General features: G+C 44.8%; 1 protein-coding gene across 1 annotated transcript in view; it reads left to right on the top strand.

Annotated features, from left to right (window-relative positions):
• LOC115191677 (microtubule-associated tumor suppressor 1 homolog) overlaps positions 1-19,807 on the top strand; it is a gene marked incomplete in the record, with an annotated part of 59,857 nt that overhangs the window by 23,382 nt on the left and 16,668 nt on the right. Inside the window, 3 exon segments of the mRNA XM_029749517.1 lie at positions 184-342; positions 3,116-3,223; positions 19,703-19,807. Coding sequence (XP_029605377.1) covers positions 184-342; positions 3,116-3,223; positions 19,703-19,807 — 372 coding nt within the window.

The raw sequence follows: 19,807 nt of genomic DNA, 5'->3' as shown, positions 1-19,807 counted from the left end.
GTGCTGAAGTTGCACTTGCGAGCCAATCGTCTTTGAGTATTGAACAACTCAACTAAACCCAATGTAGTTGAGTGAGGTTTGAATGAGTTTCAGTCTATTTCCAAGTGGTTAATAGACTATATTTGTATTAGTTCATTCTTAATTCTAGTATTAACTGATCATCCCTGTCTTTCTCTGTCCTAGTCCCAGCTCCAGTGGTGGGGGGCTGTAAGCCAGATGAGAGGCCCAGCCAGCCTACAGCTCCAGGGGGAAGCCAGGGGTCGATTAAGGCCCCCACCACTACCAGGCCACTGGGCTTCCGAACCAGAGCCCCCTCACTACCAGGGAGAAGCACTGCAACAGGTGAGCGCACACACACACACACACACACACACACACACACACACACACACACACACACACACACACACACACACACACACACACACACCCAATACTTTCACATATCCTTGGTGTATACTTACTTTCACTCACTAACCTTTTGATTTTGAAGCCTATCACTTTAAGTCTGATGATCTAAGCATAGTTAGCATTTAAACATGTGCAGACGTGTCTAAACATGCTCACCATCACTAGCCAGTTTCACTAATGAGTCAGTTTCCCTCTCTGTGATGTGTTTCTCTGATCAGGATCAGATGGACTAGTCTTATTTAACCCAGTTTCCCTCTCTGTGATGTGTTTCTCTGATCAGGATCAGATGGACTAGTCTTATTTAACCCAGTCTCCCTCTCTGTGATGTGTTTCTCTGATCAGGATCAGATGGACTAGTCTTATTTAACCCAGTTTCCCTCTCTGTGATGTGTTTCTCTGATCAGGATCAGATGGACTAGTCTTATTTAACCCAGTCTCCCTCTCTGTGATGTGTTTCTCTGATCAGGATCAGATGGACTAGTCTTATTTAACCCAGTCTCCCTCTCTGTGATGTGTTTCTCTGATCAGGATCAGATGGACTAGTCTTATTTAACCCAGTTTCCCTCTCTGTGATGTGTTTCTCTGATCAGGATCAGATGGACTAGTCTTATTTAACCCAGTCTCCCTCTCTGTGATGTGTTTCTCTGATCAGGATCAGATGGACTAGTCTTATTTAACCCAGTTTCCCTCTCTGTGATGTGTTTCTCTGATCAGGATCAGATGGACTAGTCTTATTTAACCCAGATGATGTCTCCTCTGGTGCTTTTGATTTGCACACCACACCCTCTCCTTGACTTGAATATCTTTTAGCTACAATATGGACGTATTTGTATTCAAATGTGTTGGTTTCTTCTGTTTAGACCCAGTGTGTTGTTCCAACAGAACCACATAGATTGGAATAATACAGAACCAGGATTGTATTATCAACCAACCTCAGTCCCTGTGTGTGTCAGTGATTATACAATGGCTGGGTCTAATTCTGAATGCTGATTGGTTCATTTATAAACTTTATCTCCACTATAATGTGTGTCAATGAATATAGAGCTCCCTCATATTGGTTAGATAGAATCTCTGTTTATTTCTATGGCCTCTGGAAGGGCCCACAGGCTATGAGTAATATTAGCTTGGGGTAGATGGAGTACAGTACATCTGCTGTAGAGACGTCACGTTGCCATGGCAGCAGTGACCACTGACAGTTAATGGATACAGTAGTCGGTATGTTAGTTGATTTTCCCTGTGGATTTCTGCTGGGTTGAAGTGTAAACATATGAGCATCAAGATGGTTTATTCCATTGTATCTAGGTCAGTCTGATTTTCTCATTGGTTTCAGTTTTCTTAATTCAACTATAACTTTGACTCACACGCACTCTCTTTCTCTCACACACACACTGCAATGACTCACCGCCGACGTAGAATACTTAATTCCCACAAATATCTAGACCTTTTGTCCCACTATATTGTAAAATACCAAACCATATAAAAGGGGATACCTAGTCAGTTTTCTGCATTTAACACAACCCCTCTGAATCAGAGAGGTGCGGGGGGGGGCTGCCATAATTGACATCCACGTCTTCGGCGCCCGGGGAACAGCGGGTTAACTGCCTTGCTCAGGGGCAGAACGACAGATTTTTACCTTGTCAGCTCGGGGATTCAATCCAGCAACCTTTCGTTTACTGGCCCAACGCTCCAACCACTAGGCTACCTGCATATCAACAGACTAGCTGATTTGTGATTTTAACTATTTCTAAAATTATGTTTTAACATAATCGTTTTCCAACCCTGTGGCTCAAATGACCCATCATCCTCCGATTCCCATTGAGTAGGACCCAGTTATCTATCTGGATTTCCTCAATCAGATAGGATTAAATGCATAGAAATCTAATTAATAGAACGGGAGTCCTCATTCAAGTCAATGATTCTTCTGTTCTGTTCATTCTATTTCTATAGATTTAGTCCTATCCAATAGAGTAAATCCAGATAACATTTTGATGAACTGGGCCCAGGTGATTGAGGTGTTTATTTATCCACCCTCAGCTTGTACCCTGTAGTAGGTGGACACAGAGGCTTGTACCCTGTAGTAGGTGGACACAGAGGCTTGTACCCTGTAGTAGGTGGACACAGAGGCTTGTACCCTGTAGTAGGTGGACACAGAGGCTTGTACCCTGTAGTAGGTGGACACAGAGGCTTGTACCCTGTAGTAGGTGGACACAGAGGCTTGTACCCTGTAGTAGGTGGACACAGAGGCTTGTACCCTGTAGTAGGTGGACACAGAGGCTTGTACCCTGTAGTAGGTGGACACAGAGGCTTGTACCCTGTAGTAGGTGGACACAGAGGCTTGTACCCTGTAGTAGGTGGACACAGGGGCTTGTACCCTGTAGTAGGTGGACACAGGGGCTTGTACCCTGTAGTAGGTGGACACAGAGGCTTGTACCCTGTAGTAGGTGGACACAGAGGCTTGTACCCTGTAGTAGGTGGACACAGGGGCTTGTACCCTGTAGTAGGTGGACACAGAGGCTTGTACCCTGTAGTAGGTGGACACAGAGGCTAAATCTCTGAGCTCTCCTTCAAGACCCAAGCTCCACTACTACACAGATACTACTTCCTAAAACCACACTAGCCCTATAACCTGGTAGTCTCTGCTACAAGGCTACAGTTAGGTTTAGTCTGTCTGTTGACATGGCGTTTCACTATTTCTCTACCATAGGGCTGAAGACTCCAGCGGTGACCAGCCAGGTAGCAGGCAAGCAGGCCCAGAACCCCCTTCAGAGGGCCGGCTCGGCCAGATTCAACCGCCCCACAGCTGCTGCCACAGGTAGAGTTCTGTTTGAACGTTTTGGTGTTGGGTTTGGGTTTTGTGCCTGGGTTCAGTTTGCTAGTGTTTAGTGTTTTTCTACATAACGGTTAGGGTTGCTTAGAAGGCACTAGAGCCAAGGATCTAGATGTATGTTTAAGCAATAAGGCCCGAGGGGGTGTTGTATATGGCCAATATACCACGGTGGAGTGCCTGGACACAGCCCTTAGCCGTGGTATATTGGCCATGTACCACAAACCCCTGAGGTGCCTTATTGCTGTTATAAACTGGTTACCAATGTAATTAGAACAGTAAAAATAACTGTTTTATCATATCCGTTGTATACGGTCTTATATACAACGGCTGTCAGCCAATCAGCATTCAGGGCTCGAACCACCCAGTTTATTATTTAGTATAGTGTCTCTGGAAAAGAGACTTGAGGGCAACATGATTGTCACCCATACAGGTGTTATTGTTGAATTGTGAGCAAACCTCCACACACCAGTTATACTTTAGCACCCACACCAAAGGAGAGTGTAGGCCCCCAGTTACCATGGTAGCGCTCCAGCATCATCACACACTGGATTTGTGTAAAACTAGACTTGGAACATTCCGGCCTCAACCGGTTAGGGTTTTCAGCCTTTTCCTTAAATTCAGCATTTTCCTTAAATGTCAGAAGGATCCATGACAGCTTATTTAGAAAAATGTTTGTGTCCAAATGGCCTCAATATACAGTATGAAAGTGACGCGTCATTTTCCAGGAAGTAGCCTTGAAGTTTTTTTACTTTAGTTTTTGAAGTTTTGTAAGCTTTTTAAATGGTCTTCAGTGGGCAAAAATGGAGCGCAATGTTCTTCAGTGTAAAAACTTCATAACAGGCATCTGGCAGAAGTAAATTCATCCACAACACAGCTATAATTATATATACAGTACCTGTCAGTTTGGACACACCTACTCATTCAAGGGTTTTTCTTTATTTTTACTATTTTCTACATTGTAGAATAATAGTGAAGACATCAAAATGATGAAATTACACATATGGAATCATGTAGTAACCAACATTCTGGCTGGTTGACTAGTTCGGAGCTCACAACAACCAACATTTTTTAAGCAAATTTATTTTAGATTCTTCAATATAGCCACACTTTGCCTTGATGACGGCTTTGCACACTCTTGGCATTCTCTCAACCAGCTTCACCTGGAATGTTTTTGCAACAGTTTTGAAGAAGTTTCCACATATGTTGAGCACTTGTTGGCTGCTTTTCCTTCACTCTGTGGTCTAGCTCATCCCAAACCATCTCAATTGGGTTGAGGTTGGGTGATTTATAGAGGCCAGGTCATCTGATGCAGCACTCCATCACTCTCCTTCTTGGTCAAATAGCCCTTACACAGACTGGAGGTGTGTTGGGTCATTGTCCTGTTGAAAAACAAATGATAGTACCACTAAGTGCAAACCAGATGGGATAGTGTATCGCTGCAGAATTCTGTGGTAGCCATCCAGATTAAGTGTGCCTTGGATTCTAAATAAATCCCAGACAGTGTCACCAGCAAAGCACCATCACACCTCCTCCTTCATGCTTCAGGGTGGGAACTACACATGCGCAGATCATCCATTCACCTACTCTGCATCTCAGAAAGACGTGGCAGTTGGAACCAAAAATCTCACATTTGGACTCATCAGACCAAAGGACAAATTTCCACCAGTCGAATGTCCATTGCTCGTGTTTCTTGGCCCAAACAAATCTCTTCTTCTCATTGGTATCCTTTAGTAGTAGTTTCTTTGCAACAATTGGACCATGAAGGCCTGATTCACGCAGTCTCCTCTGAACAGTTGAGGTGTATCTGTTACTTGAACTCTGTAGCATTTATTTGGGCTGCAATTTCTGAGACTGGTAACTCTAATGAACTTGTCCTCTGCAGCAGAGGTAACTCTGGGTCTTCCTTTCCTGTGGCGGTCCTCATGAGAGGCAGTTTCATCATAGCGCTTGATGATTTTTGCAACTGCACTTGAAGAAAATGTCAATGTTCTTGACATTTTCCGCATTGACTGACCTTCATGTCTTAAAGAAATGGACTGTCGTTTCTCTTTGCTTATTTGAGCTGTTCTTGCCATAATATAGACTTGTTCTTTTACCAAACAGGGCTATCTTCTGTATACCACCCCTACCTTGTCACCATACAACTGTTTGGCTCAAATGGATTAAGAAGGAAAGAAATTCTACAAATTAACTTTTAACAAGGTACACTTGTTAATTGAAACGCATTCCAGGTGACTACCTCATGAAGCTGGTTGAGAGAATGCCAAGCATGTGCAAAGCTGTCAACAAGGCAAAGGGTAGCTACTTTGAAGAATCTGAAGTATAAATATATATATATTTTTGTTTAAACTACAGGACCGGTGTGTCCCCCACGGGACGGTTAAGCTAACGTAGGCTAATGTGATTAGCATGAGGTTATAAGTTACATGAACATTTCCCAGGACAGACATATCTGATATGGGCAGAAAGCTTTAAATTCTTGTTAATCTAACTCCACTGACCAATTTACAGTAGCTATTACAGTGAAATAATACCATGCTATTGTTTGAGGAGAGTGCACAATTATGAACTTGAAAATGTATTAATGAACCATTTGGGCAGTCTTGAACAGATATCCAATGGTTCATTGGATCAGTCTAAAACTTTGTACATACACTGCTGCCATCTAGTGGCCAAAGTCTAAATTATACCTGGGCTGGAATAATACATTATGGCCTTTTCTCTTGCATTTCAAATATGATGGTAAAAAAATAAAAGCGCATGTTTTTTTCTTTGTATTATCTTTTACCAGATATAGTGTGTTATTCTCCTACATTCATTTCACATTTCTACAAACTTCAAAGTGTTTCCTTTCAAATTGTATCAAAAAAATGCTTGCTTCAGGTCCAGAGCTACAAGCAGTTAGATTAGGGTACGTAATTCTAGGCGAAAATTGAAAAAAAAAGGGATGGATCCTTAAGAGGTTTTTTAACACTTGTTTGGTAACTACGTGATTCCATATGTGTTATTTCATAGTTTTGATGTCTTCACTATTATTCTATATTGTAGAAAATAGTAAAAATAAAGAAAAACCCTGGGATTAGTAGGTGTTTCCAAACTTTTGACTGGTACTGTATATATCTTAAATGACCTTGTTTTCATGAATTTGATGATATAATCGTCAAGCTAGCCCATTCAAAAGATTAGGGGACAGGAACAGGAAGTATGACGTAGGACGATATCACTTGCACGTCGTATCAGTGCACTTCCCTTGACCAGTGTTGTCAAAAGTGTTGCAATGTTGTTATATCACAGATGGCTGACTGAATAATTCTAGCTAAATATACAGTATAAGCCGAAAGTGTTTCTATAACTATGAACTAACTTTTACCCTAATTTCATTTCACTGAAGTTTTAAGCAGTGATGTAAAGTACTTAGGTAAAAAAACATTCAAGTATTACTTAAGAATTGTTTTAGTCTCTGTACTTTATAGTTAACATTTTTGACAACGATTACTTTTACTTCACTACATTTCTAAAGAAAAGAATGTACTTTTTACTCCATGCAGTTTCCCTGACACCCAAAAGTACTTGTTACATTTTGAATGCTTAGCAGGACAGGAAAAGGGTCAAATTCACACACTTATCAAGAGAACATCCCTAATACCTGATCTGGCGGATTCACTAAACACAAATGCTTTGTTTATAAATTATGTTTGAGTGTTGGAGTGTGCCCCTGGCTATCCGTAAAAAGGTTTGCTTAATATACGGAATTTGAAATGATTTATACTTTTACTTTTGATACCTAAGTACATTTGAGCAATTACATTTGATACTTAAGTATATTTAAAACCAAATACTTTAAGACTTTTACTCAAGTAGTATTTTACTGGGTGACTTTCACTTTTACTTGAGGCATTTTCTATTAAGGTATCTTTATTTTTACTCAAGTATGACAATTAGATACTTTTCCCACCACTGGTTTTAAGTCACTGTGTTTAGTTCAAAGGTTTTCTATTTAAAACACAGTTATGGATGTCTATAGCCTAATTGGGGAGATAAGAGGGAGGACATTATAAATAGAAGAATGTAAAAACGTGTTAGCGATTTGGAAAGCATTCCCATGTGTGTGTGGATCATTAGGAGCGTTTGGGTTGTGCGTTCTGGCTGACTAGCTCGGAGCTCACAAGCTCGTGACGAGGGTAAACAAACACACAAAGAATGGCGTCCCGAACACTTCCTGTCATTATAGGGATACAGGGGACTGATGGAAATCACTTGGAGTGAAACTAGGCTAAACTGTTGCCTCTGTCACACACAGACCCTGTGTTCACGCATGGTAAATCAGCACCGTTGGATCCAGGCTCGTCACAGATGACGGACGGCCACGTCAACGGTGCCCTGGCGTCGCTTCAAATACTTCTCTCACCTTTGACTGTGCGTTGTTGTGGACATGTGTGCTCTAATGTGACGATGCCCATCTATTTTAACTGGCAGGTTGGCACCGTGTGGTGAGTCAGGGGAAGAATAGGGCAGTCGTTTGTTGAGTCCAATGTAATGTGTTGACACTAGGGCCATTCGTCCTGCGGTCTCTACTGTTGGCAGTTGGCAACAATGCCACTACTAAGGACATGTGGTCCGAATGTGCTCCTATCAACAGGTCTCATGAGTTTTTGTTGCTCAGCTCATAAGAGTTGAGGTTAGATTTGAGTTTGCGATTGCGATTGCTGATCCCAAATCAGTCTTTTAAAAAGCAGAAAGTACCGTGTTTTTAGTTAACATATTTAGGCCATCTCACAGAGGCTTTGTGAATTGTGGATGTGTTCCTGGAGGCCTGGTCAAGCATGGGTCTGTGGTTAGTCCCTTCCCCCAGCCTGGGCTGGTCTTGATTGGGCTAGGCCTCGGCGCCTGGATGCCTCTCTGCTGCGGTTGCGTCAGGAACTCCCACTGGGGGTTTGTGGGGAGCCACCACTTGCAGACATGCTGTCACCCCCATCGGCATACCACCACACACACACAGTATTGCACACATAAACAGTGTATACACACACACACACACACAAAACAATGGCTTTACAGGCCAGCGGTTACAATGGCTGTTGAAGCTGTCTGGCAAGATGCCTGTATTCAGTTTTCTTTTATAAGAGACTTTATTCATTCTGTTGCAGTGCAGCGCTGCTATGGGACTATTTATACTTCAGGGCTGAGTTGTCTTGCCTCGTAGCTCAGGACATATTTCTCAAGTGGGGCTCTTACATGAAGTGACCACTTGGAGATTCTTCGAGTCTCATTTGTCAAACTAAAATACTGTTTTTGTTAGTTCGGTCACATTGTTGGATACAGGACCATGCATTTCAGGGGTGTCATTTTAGCGAAATGGGTATGGTATGGCAAAGTGACAAGGAGTTGAAGCTTATTTACTGCCTTCCCTTCCGCTCCGAGGCGTCTGTATGGTCCTAAAGTCAGACTGCTCGGAGGTGGCACCACAGGTCCCAGAGTGTTGTGGTACGTAGTTTTTCCTGATCTGGTAGCCTAACCAGGTAAAACTCTGGACCTTTTACAGTATGACGTGATTAATATGATGTAAAAAGGATTCATATGGGCTATGATGGGACCAGAGTATTTCTAATCAGGTCAAAGGGTTTTAAAACATTCCTGGAAAACTCCTGGCCTTGATGAGGATGAAAACCCTGTCAAACTTCAGCAACTTTGTACTTGTTCATATGAATTATATATATAAAGCCGAACTATGTTGGTTTCCTATACACAGAGAAGCAACATGATTGGACAATAAAACTCACAGGGCTGAGCTTGCTTCATGCAGGTTGCGTATAGTCTGCTCTATGCAACTGTAGGCCTAATTACAAATCACAGTCTGTCGGCTATGGTGTTTATTGATTCATTCCAGTTAATAATTTTGGATTGGAAAAAGTCTAGATAGCCTAGTCAGACCAATTTTGAATATAAACCAAGTTTGATCCCATTCACATTTCCTCACGAACAAATGGGCTATAAATACAGTGTTACCGCATCGTTTACCCTGGCCAGAGGAACAGGGTGCATAGTAGGCTAGACTATGCAGCTGTTGTTGTTAGTAGCCTAGTCTACAGTTGATCCGACTGGAAAAGAGTCTCATTTCCAGGCAATACAGCATGTCAGATGGCTGGTGTTTAGGCTGCTACATTTATGTAACCGTTTTTGCTTGTGTGGGAAGTGATGTTTTATCTCGCTTGCTAAATACCAGAGGAAAGTAGAGAGAGCCCCTTGAGCTTTGTGCGCTGTGCTCGGCCCGTGCGACCTGCGATTTCTGTGAATCTGATTGGTCGAGACACGTAAAGCGCTGCAGCTGAACTCTGATATGAAGGACAGAGAAGTGTTGAGTTGAGAAATCATGAGGCAAATGGGTCTAAAAAAACAGCACTTTGCTATTAAACTACACTGAACAAACATATAAACGCAACATGTTGTTTTGGTCCCATGAGCTGAAATTAAAGATCCCAGAAATGTTCCATACTCACAAAGGCAAAGCTTATTTCTCTCCATTTTTTTGCACAAATGTGTTTACGTCCCTGTTAGTGAGCATTTCTCCTTTGCCAAGATCATCCATCCACCTGACAGGTGTGGCATATCAAGAAGCTGATTAAACAGGATGATCATTACATAGGTGCTGCTTGTGCTGGGGACAATAAAAGGCCACTCTAGAATGTGCAGTTTTGTCACACAACACAATGCCACAGATCTCAAGTTTTGAGGGAGCAGACAATTGGCATGCTGACTGCAGGAATGTCCACCAGAGCAGATAATTGAATGTTAATTTATGTACCATAAGCCTCCTCCAGCGTCGTTTTAGAGAATTTGGCAGTACATCCAACCGGACTAAAAACTGCAGACCATATGTAACCACGCATGTTGCGTTTATATTTTTGTTCAGTATAACACCTGATTTGAAAACGAAATGCCGACTTGCCACAGATTTTCTGGTGGCCCTGAGACCACTAACACCACTAAACTGAATTATCCTTTTAAAAGGAATTGGAAGGATTTTAGTACCCAATTTTAAATTGTTGGTGTTGAGCTCGGGTATGGCCATACCCAATTGCCGTCTCTCTCGCGCCTTCTCTCTCTTTCCATCTCTCTCTCGCTCACTCACTCACACAGATTTCTCTCTGGAGTGACCTTGTCCCTATAAACAACGGCTGCCTCAGAGGAGAGAGGGATGTGGAGGGGAGAGGGGTGTTACGAACCCATTAACTAGCCTACTAATATTGTTGCATTGGCTAAGTCTAGGGGTCTTTGGCCTAGTTACATGGTCTGTAACCTGACTCGTTGTCTAGGGGTCTTAGGCCTAGTTACATGGTCTGTAACCTGAATGAATGTGTGCATTTGTGATAAATCAGCGTATGCATCTAGATGTTGAATGTACTGTGCCCAGGGAGAGAGCAACCTTACCTTGGTCCAGGGCCAGCTCTGTCTCTCTTGACCTCTGGGTCGGCCAGTCCAAGCAAATTATTATTTCTTCAGATGGTGCTGAAACTTAAATATGTACCAAAAGGAAAATACCAAAGGCCTTCCCAAACTAAAGACTCAAAAACACGAACGAAAGCACTCAACAAAACGAGTAGGTTCCCCAAGCTGCCACTGTGACATCACCTTAATTGTCAGCACCTGACGTGCTTATCAAGCCCTGGCTCAGCACCTAGACCTGATTGCTGCCCCCTGGTGGTGGAGTGTGAAAGTGTATCCTGGAGAGTGTTTGTCTATGTCCTAACACTAACCTTCCCCTCCACATCATAACAGGGGGAGGAGGAGGAAGTGCCATCATGTGACTGACACCCCCTGACTCACATTTGATCGTATGCCCCATTCAGTACCACACCCTCCAATGTGCTCCAATGCGTATCTTGTCATTATTGATTAGCGTACGCTCCCAGTTTTATCAAACCATTATATAGGTGTCGTTGGGACGTCACTATCTATTAGCATGAATTCAATTCATAAACCCCCAACAGAATGTCAGTCGCGTTGAATCCCAGCCATCTCTATGGTCCAGTGTTTATCTGTGCCTCATCATCCATACCCCCTGTGGTGTGTATTCCATGCTGATTCTCCAGACAGTGAAAAGAGCAGCTGAATGATGGAAATGGACAGCCATTCACAGGCTGCCTGTACAGCCACCCCGTAGAACAGTGTCACTCATCAATATTCTGAGGCGTGTGTTTGTGTGTGTGTTTGTTTTTATGTGTGTCAAATGCATCTTTTCAGACGCCACCATCCCAGTGAATAGGCTTAACACGGCACCTGCCACAGAGGGAGAGATGGAGATAGAAGAAAGAGAGAGAGGGGTGGAGAGAGAGTGATGGAACGGGAGGGAGAGTGATGGAGCGGGAGAGAGAGGAGTGATGGAGAGGGGTGGGGCCTCCTGCTTTCAAGGATCCACATTTTTCTTCTCTCCTTTCTCTCTGCTCTCCCATCAGTTGGAACCTCGGTATGAACCATCTGCATCCTCCCACCTTCTCTTCTCCTTTTCATCCCTCCATCCATCCTCCCCCTCACATCTTCACCCTGGGAGTGAAGGAGAGAGAGAGATATTATTCTCAGTTCCCGCCCAGTTGCCGCTCTGCGCACACTCCTCCTCCCTCCTCCTCCCTCCTCCTCCCTCCCTCCTCTCCTCCCCTCCTCCCTCCTCCCTCCCTAGCAGCATCTCTCTGTGTGTTTTCTTTACAGTACTATCGAAAGAACCAGTGTGAGATAGACATAGATGCCGAGTGTGTGTGTGTGTGTGTGTGTGAGAGAGAACCTCTAACGCCTATTGGTCCCAAACGCTGCAGTGTGTGTGTGTGTGTGTGTGTGTGTGTGTGTGGCAGTGTGTGTGTGAGGCATCACTAGGGGACATAGCATGCTACCGCTGATCCTCTGAAGAAGAGGAGATAATCTTCATCGTCGTTTCTGCCTACATTTCGTCCTTTCTCTCTGAGGATTCTACTACAGATTAGACCTGGACTATCTCTCCATACTGTTACTGCTTCTACTGCAGGTGGCAGAAAAACAATGCTATTTTTGGCGCCATTTTCTCTTGTTTTCCATTGGCCGGGGGTACAGCTCGAGTGTATTTTTTTTCCCCTACGCTCCCGCACTCATTCACAGCTCCTGTAGCTCTCTCCCTCTATCTGGGAGTGGTGTAGCTCTCTCCCTCTATCTGGGAGTGGTGTAGCTCTCTCTCTCTCCCTCTATCTGGGAGTGGTGTAGCTCTCTCTCTCTCCCTCTATCTGGGAGTGGTGTAGCGCTCTCTCTCCTAGAGACTAAGCTAGTCTGGAGGAGTATCTACCTAGAGACTAAGCTAGTCTGGAGGAGTATCTACCTAGAGACTAAGCTAGTCTGGAGGAGTATCTACCTAGAGACTAAGCTAGTCTGGAGGAGTATCTACCTAGAGACTAAGCTAGTCTGGAGGAGTATCTACCTAGAGACTAACCTAGTCTGGAGGAGTATCTACCTAGAGACTAACCTAGTCTGGAGGAGTATCTACCTAGAGACTAACCTAGTCTGGAGGAGTATCTACCTAGAGACTAACCTAGTCTGGAGGAGTATCTACCTAGAGACTAAGCTAGTCTGGAGGAGTATCTACCTAGAGACTAAGCTAGTCTGGAGGGGTATCTACCTAGAGACTAAGCTAGTCTGGAGGGGTATCTACCTAGAGACTAAGCTAGTCTGGAGGGGTATCTACCTAGAGACTAAGCTAGTCTGGAGGAGTATCTACCTAGAGACAGTGGATTTATTTTTCTCTTTCCTTCTCGTTGTTCCCTCCTTTTTTCTTTACGTCTATACTAGAGGAATCTCACCAGAGACATGTTATGGTCTCCTAGACTCTCTCTGTCTAACTTCCATGTGAAGTTGACAGCCAAAGGATTGTTCCGGAATCTCCAACTCCTCTCGGGATGCAAGAAGACCACTGTGGTGTTCCATGCAGGTCTGAGACGCGTGCGCGCACACACACACACACATACATACACACACACACACACACACACACACACACACACACACACACACACACACACCTCATCACTCCATCCATCGTACCCCTCCTCCGTCATCTTATCTCCCACGTTCCCTATTTCCTCCCCCGTGCCGCGGCAGCCATTGTTGCCTTGCAGTCCTTCTTTACCAGGGGGTTCTCTCACTATTGTGTATAGCCGCCATGTATACAAAAGAGATGCCACTCTCTGTATTTGTGTGTGTGTGTGTTTTCTACACTAGTGGCTCCACCATAGCGTGGTGGTGAATAGCCGGCAAGGCAGAGGGCTCCTTCTAACCGTGAAGCCCCGAGGGGCTTGACTCCCACGGTACCCAGACACACAGCCTCATCTGGCTCCTAGCAGCCTGACCATCTTTCTGTCATTAAACCACTATGTTAAGGCTGTCTGGAACAGGCCTTTTCTTTGTGTTCTGTGGCATTGTATCTATTGAAAAGCAGCACTATGGGCCGGCATGCTGGTTTGGTGTCAATCACGAGCTTGACTCCTCCCTCTATCTGTTTCAAATGGTTATACAGTTGTTTTTTCTTGCTATTTAGTCTTTGGCATTTTGGCTGTTGAAACCTGTCATTTAGCCTGATCTGCTGTTTTTGTATTCAAACTAGACTGCACATATCTGGCTGCGTACTATTTTTGTTATTAAATGGTTATATCTATACCGGCTAGAATAATAATATTTGCCAAGCAGTGAGACGGCGTGTGTAATAGTAAAAGCGTAATATGACGTGTTGTTTTGTATCCAGACTCAGGCTGCACATGTCTGTCTGAGGGCGGCCTCCATCTTAGTGGTTTAGAGACCCACTTCTCTGCTGTGAGAGAAATGTAGGTTACAGCAGGCTTTAGTCACTGCCTGCTCTGCGGCAAGGTTGCCCATTCGTGCATGAGCTAACCCCAATGTTTTTTCAACGTTCGCCTGATGAGGGAATTATCTGGTGAAATGAGGACAGAATATTCCAAAGGAGGGACTAGGGAGAGATGTTCCCTTTCTGAAATCTGTCTGGTGTACTGGAGAGTTTAGTGGAATTTTGGTAACGATAAGATTATACATTCTCTAAAGGAATGTATATATTCTCTAATGAATTCAGCCAGCCATGCCTTCTGGTTCTCATATTTATGTGGCATATTTTGTGATGAACAGATATCAAATCTATTTTATTTTTATACCAGGCAGCCTGTTTTTAGGTATGTAGGCTAATTTAAAACAGGTCAGTAAGCATTTCTGTACAGGCATACTGCTGGGCAGACCCAATCAGTGAAGCACTATAAGGACCCCAGTTCAGTGTTGCTAGGCACACGTGCTAATGACACCCCATGTTCTCTCACTCACTCCACACACCGACCACAGGAGGTTGGTGGCACCTTAATTGGGGAGGACGAGCTTGTGGTAATGGCTGGTGCCGAATAGGTGGAATGGCATCAAATACATCAAACGTGGTTTGATACCATTCCACTGGCTCCGTTCCAGCCATTATTATGAGCCCTCCTCCCCTCAGCAGCCTCCGCTGACATCGGTATTTCTCCATGTGTTGCCATGGATACAGCCGGGCTGGGAGTTCAGTCGCCTCGTTAGGCGAGCGACACGATCTACGAGGCCCCAGTTATTGCAGTTAATGAACTTTGACTGGACTGCAGGTGGGCCAGGGGTCCTTCTAGATTTTCTAGGAGTCTTTAGCCGTGTCACCGGGGACGTGTTCACTTGCGTCTGCATCTCAACTGACACCCTGTTCCCAATATAGGGACCTGGTCAGAAACAGTACACTATATGGGGTACAGGGTGGTATATGAGACGTTCTCAGCCTTATTGGTGGCTTGCTTTATTTACAATGTGTCTTACACTTCAGTTCTAATCATACTTATATTCCATAGTCTCCTCAAGGTTGTCAAAGAGAGAACATCTAGTACTGAGATAACAGCCGGTTAATATGTTCTGTGAAGCCCATTATAGGCCAGGCTAGCACAGACTCTCGCCCTCCTGCCTATGGCCCAGCAAGCTTTTACATGGGTGCATCCAATGCTGCTTAACGCCACATCTTCTAAGTACTGTACATCAAAATCCTCATGTGACAAATCTGATGCAGTTTGCGGATTAATGCCGTCAGATTCGCACTTTTCATTTTTCCAGATTTGATGTTTCATCTGAGCACGGCAGGGGGCATCTTTAATCCCGCCCAGATTAAGACTACAGGCTACCTTTTGTGTGTGTGTGTGTGTGTGTGCACAAGTGACGGGCACTGTTTACTGCCACTGGCTGGCACATCAAACCCTTTCTGAAACGTTTTCCCCACCGAGCTGAAACCAGGTTGGTGTTTGAGGCTACTGTAGTTTCCAGAATGTAGACAGTGAGAGTTGGACAGAGAGCCAATCCCTCATCAACTGTACAGTGTTAATTACACTCTGCTGACTGCTGCTCCAACACAACCCACTTCATAGGAGGGTTTAACACTGGATTACTGTGTGTGTGTGTGTGTGTGTGTGTGTGTGTGTGTGTGTGTGTGTGTGTGTGTGTGTGTGTGTGTGTGTGTGTGTGTGTGTGTGTGTGTGTTGGGGGCAGTAGCTTTTCCACCCAGATCAGCCTTTCACAGCGCTGAGCTGTGTGTGTTGGGGTGGGGGGTCATAATTTTGGCAATAGCTTTTGCACACTGCTCAACGCTGTGAAAGGCTGATCTGGGTAGAAAAGCTACTGCCCCCAACACACACACACATACACACACACACACACACACACACACACACACACACACACACAGTAATCCAGTCTTAAACCCTCCTATGAAGTGGGTTGTATTTTTGCCACCCAGCCCATTGGAGCAGCAGTCAGATCAAAAAGGGATCAAAAAAGGGTTTGATCTACTCAGATGACTGATCTAACAGCCACGCACACAGCCACGCACACAGCCACGCACACAGCCACGCACACAGCCACGCACACAGCCACGCACACAGCCACGCACACAGCCACACACACCATCCTCAACTAAAAGACACCCGCTCCGCTCGTCCTCTTCCTCCTCTCATCCAGCCTCTCATCTCTCCCCAAAATATCCCTTTTAGTAGCACCTCTTAAAGTCTCCTCTAGACACTGATCCAAGATCAGTTTAGTGTTTCTCCCCATGATAGTTACGGTCATGACTTGTGGAGGAAAAGCTGATTCTAGATCTGTGCCCAAGCGCAACTTCCATCCAGGGCCATTTTTTTCTAACTTGTAAAATATGTTCCAAATGGCACCACCTTCCCTATTTAGTGCACTACTTTTAACCAGTGCGCTATATAGGGAGTAGGGTGCCATTTGGGATGCAGACGTAATATCCCACTGCATGCTAAGTGGCTAACTGACTGACTTCTCTCTCACAGACTGGGCCCTGAACCTCTATCAGCCTGCATGGCAGATCCCAGGTACACACTCTGCAAAATGTCCGCTTGACTCTTTTCCCCTCCGGAAAGGAGAACGGAGAAAAAATAAGCAAGAGACATTTTGTAAAAGGTGACGATATGTTGCTGAATATGATGGAAATAGCTATGTCTGAAGCTCCTCCCAGTAAACAGAAATACTACCGGCAAACATGTTATATAATACCGGTCTATATATTGGTTCAGTGACTTTTTATAGAATAGATATCTCAACATCAGCCTCTTATGCAGATCAGATAAACCTCCATGGCCTTTGTTTTGGTTCTCTTCAGGAGTTTCCGCCCTCATTGAAGTAAACCCAGATGATTGTCATGAATTACAGTTGTTTATGCTTCTGAGTGAAGACTGTTAATTGGGGTGGTGTGTGTGTGTGTGTGTGTGTGTGTGTGTGTGTGTGAGTGTGTGCGTGCCTTCTGGGAGGATGTTTTGGTTTCCCCTCCCTGGTGTGTTAAAAGAGATTTAGCGGTCACCCACAGGATGCCCCTGTGTGGGAGTGGTGTTGTCTTTTGGGTGCTGTGGTAGGCTGTGAAAACACAGGATGAAAGTAGGCACCGCTCCCCCTGTTAGCTCAAGCCATGCATGGGGACATCCACACCCTGGGACACACAGGGTGTGGACTGGCAGTGGTGCGACATGCTCGAGGAAGCGTTGAAACTCTGTGTGTTACGGAAAGTCTCTAGTCGTGTGTGTCCCAGGGTGTGGGGAAGTCGACCACAATGCCATTAGAAGAGGCAGACAAACTGACAGAGCGCTAATTACCCACACACACACTCAAAACAGACATGTCCCACCACTGTCTGTCCGGGTGTCCCTATGCACACACACACTGATGCATTGAATTTAGAAACAGAAAATGCATGACAAGAAAATATATATAACCCAAATGGCAGATTAGTGTCAAACTGTTAATAAATGATATGGCTGTTGACTAATAGGATAATGCAATGTAATTGGATTAGTAAATTCTTTGATATGAGTGTGTCTGTTGAGCCCATGCTGGTTATTGTAGAACTAGACAGATGGAGTTTGAGCTCCATTCTGGTTATTCTAGAACTAGATGGAGTTTGAGCTCCATTCTGGTTATTGTAGAACTAGACAGATGGAGTTTGAGCTCCATGCTGGTTATTGTAGAACTAGACAGATGGAGTTTGAGCTCCATTCTGGTTATTGTAGAACTAGACAGATGGAGTTTGAGCTCCATGCTGGTTATTGTAGAACTAGACAGATGGAGTTTGAGCTCCATGCTGGTTATTGTAGAACTAGACAGATGGAGTTTGAGCTCCATGCTGGTTATTGTAGAACTAGACAGATGGAGTTTGAGCTCCATGCTGGTTATTGTAGAACTAGACAGATGGAGTTTGAGCTCCATGCTGGTTATTGTAAAACTAGACAGATGGAGTTTGAGCTCCATGCTGGTTATTGTAGAGCTAGACAGATGGAGTTTGAGCTCCATGCTGGTTATTGTAGAACTAGACAGATGGAGTTTGAGCTCCATCCTGGTTATTGTAGAACTAGACAGATGGAGTTTGAGCTCCATGCTGGTTATTGTAGAACTAGACAGATGGAGTTTGAGCTCCATGCTGGTTATTGTAGAGCTAGAGTGATGGTGTAGGCTGATACAGTAGATTGAAACCTCATACAGTACAGTGTGTGTGTTGTGTGTGTGTGCATGTTTTTGTTCCAGCCCTGTCTAAACTGAGGTCTAAGATTGAAGACCATGATTAGTTGATTATTAGAATCAGATGTGTTAGTGGTGGGCTGGAACAAAAACCTGCAGACACTGTATCCCTCTAGCGCCAGGACTGCCCATCAAGGTGACACATGAAGCCTGTTTCACATGAAGCCTGTTTCTATGACTGTGAGAGGTTATTGACAGCGTGGTGGCCATAAGGGGGCAGTATTACAGTGTTTAACCCCCTTAGGGAGAAGGTCATAGCTCAGCCGGTGTGGTGATGGGACTCACATAGTGTTATAGCACTCTGCCTCTCATTGAGTTGACTGTATCAGGTGGACGTCTTTACATGCAAACACTATTAAAGAGAGCTTTACTAACACTATTTATGTTTGATAGCTTTAGGGAAAGATAGAGATGGTTGATATGGCTTTATTGATATAATTATTAATGATGATTATGATGATCAACGTGAAGTATCAGTATCAGGGATAACTCTATTGACAGTCTGCTGTAGGGTTGAGAGCTGTGGCCAGTTTTCCCTCTTAATAAAACACAGCATGCAGCTTCAGTCAGGCATGAAATCTCCATGGTCCACTTTGCTCTGAGACAGCAAAATATATAAGAGAGGGATGGAGGGAGAGGAGGAGAGATGGCAAAATGAGGGAGGGAGAGAGGGATGAAAGAGAGGGATGGCGAGAGAAAGGGAGGGGGAGAGAGATGGACGGAGAAAGGGAGGGGGAGAGGGAGAGATGGACGGAGAAAGGGGAGGGGGAGAGAGAGAGAGAGATGGGAGGGGGAGAGAGATGGACGGAGAAAGGGAGGGGGAGAGAGATGGACGGAGAAAGGGAGGGGGAGAGAGAGATGGACGGAGAAAGGGAGGGGGAGAGAGAGATGGACGGAGAAAGGGAGGGGGAGAGAGAGATGGACAGAGAAAGGGAGGGGGAGAGAGAGAGAAAGGGAGGGGGAGAGAGAGAGATGGACGGAGAAAGGGAGGGGGAGAGAGAGATGGACAGAGAAAGGGAGGGGGAGAGAGAGAGAAAGGGAGGGGGAGAGAGAGATGGACAGAGAAAGGAAGGGAGGGGATGGTTCTGTCTCCTAACTGCACTGTGGCTTGATGCTAATGCACTCCTAATGGATCCTTGGATTCTACCTCGGGGCCCATCATTACAGAGCTATCCCAGCATGCACTGGGGTTTAGCTCCACTGGGGTTTCAGTTGGTGTCTGCTCAGAGACCTTTAGGCGTATCCTCCTGCATGCTTGTGTGTCTGTGTTGTGTTTCTATGTGTTATGTGTGTGAGGAGGTTGTGGAATGCGAGAGACCATGCTAAACGTTGTGGCCAGCACACTCAACCGGCCTTGCTCTCTTTCAGTGGACAAGAACAAGGCGCGGGGGACGCCGTTGGCGAGGACCCTCTCCCAGACCAGCACCACTACTCAGGTAGGAGGACCCAGCCAACCCCAGCCGCCCCAACCAG

Source organism: Salmo trutta, chromosome 4, assembly GCF_901001165.1.
Source record: "Salmo trutta chromosome 4, fSalTru1.1, whole genome shotgun sequence".
In the NCBI taxonomy this organism is placed as follows: domain Eukaryota; kingdom Metazoa; phylum Chordata; class Actinopteri; order Salmoniformes; family Salmonidae; genus Salmo; species Salmo trutta.
The sequence above is the reverse complement of the archived record's forward strand: the minus strand, read 5'-3'. Positions and strand labels throughout refer to the sequence as shown.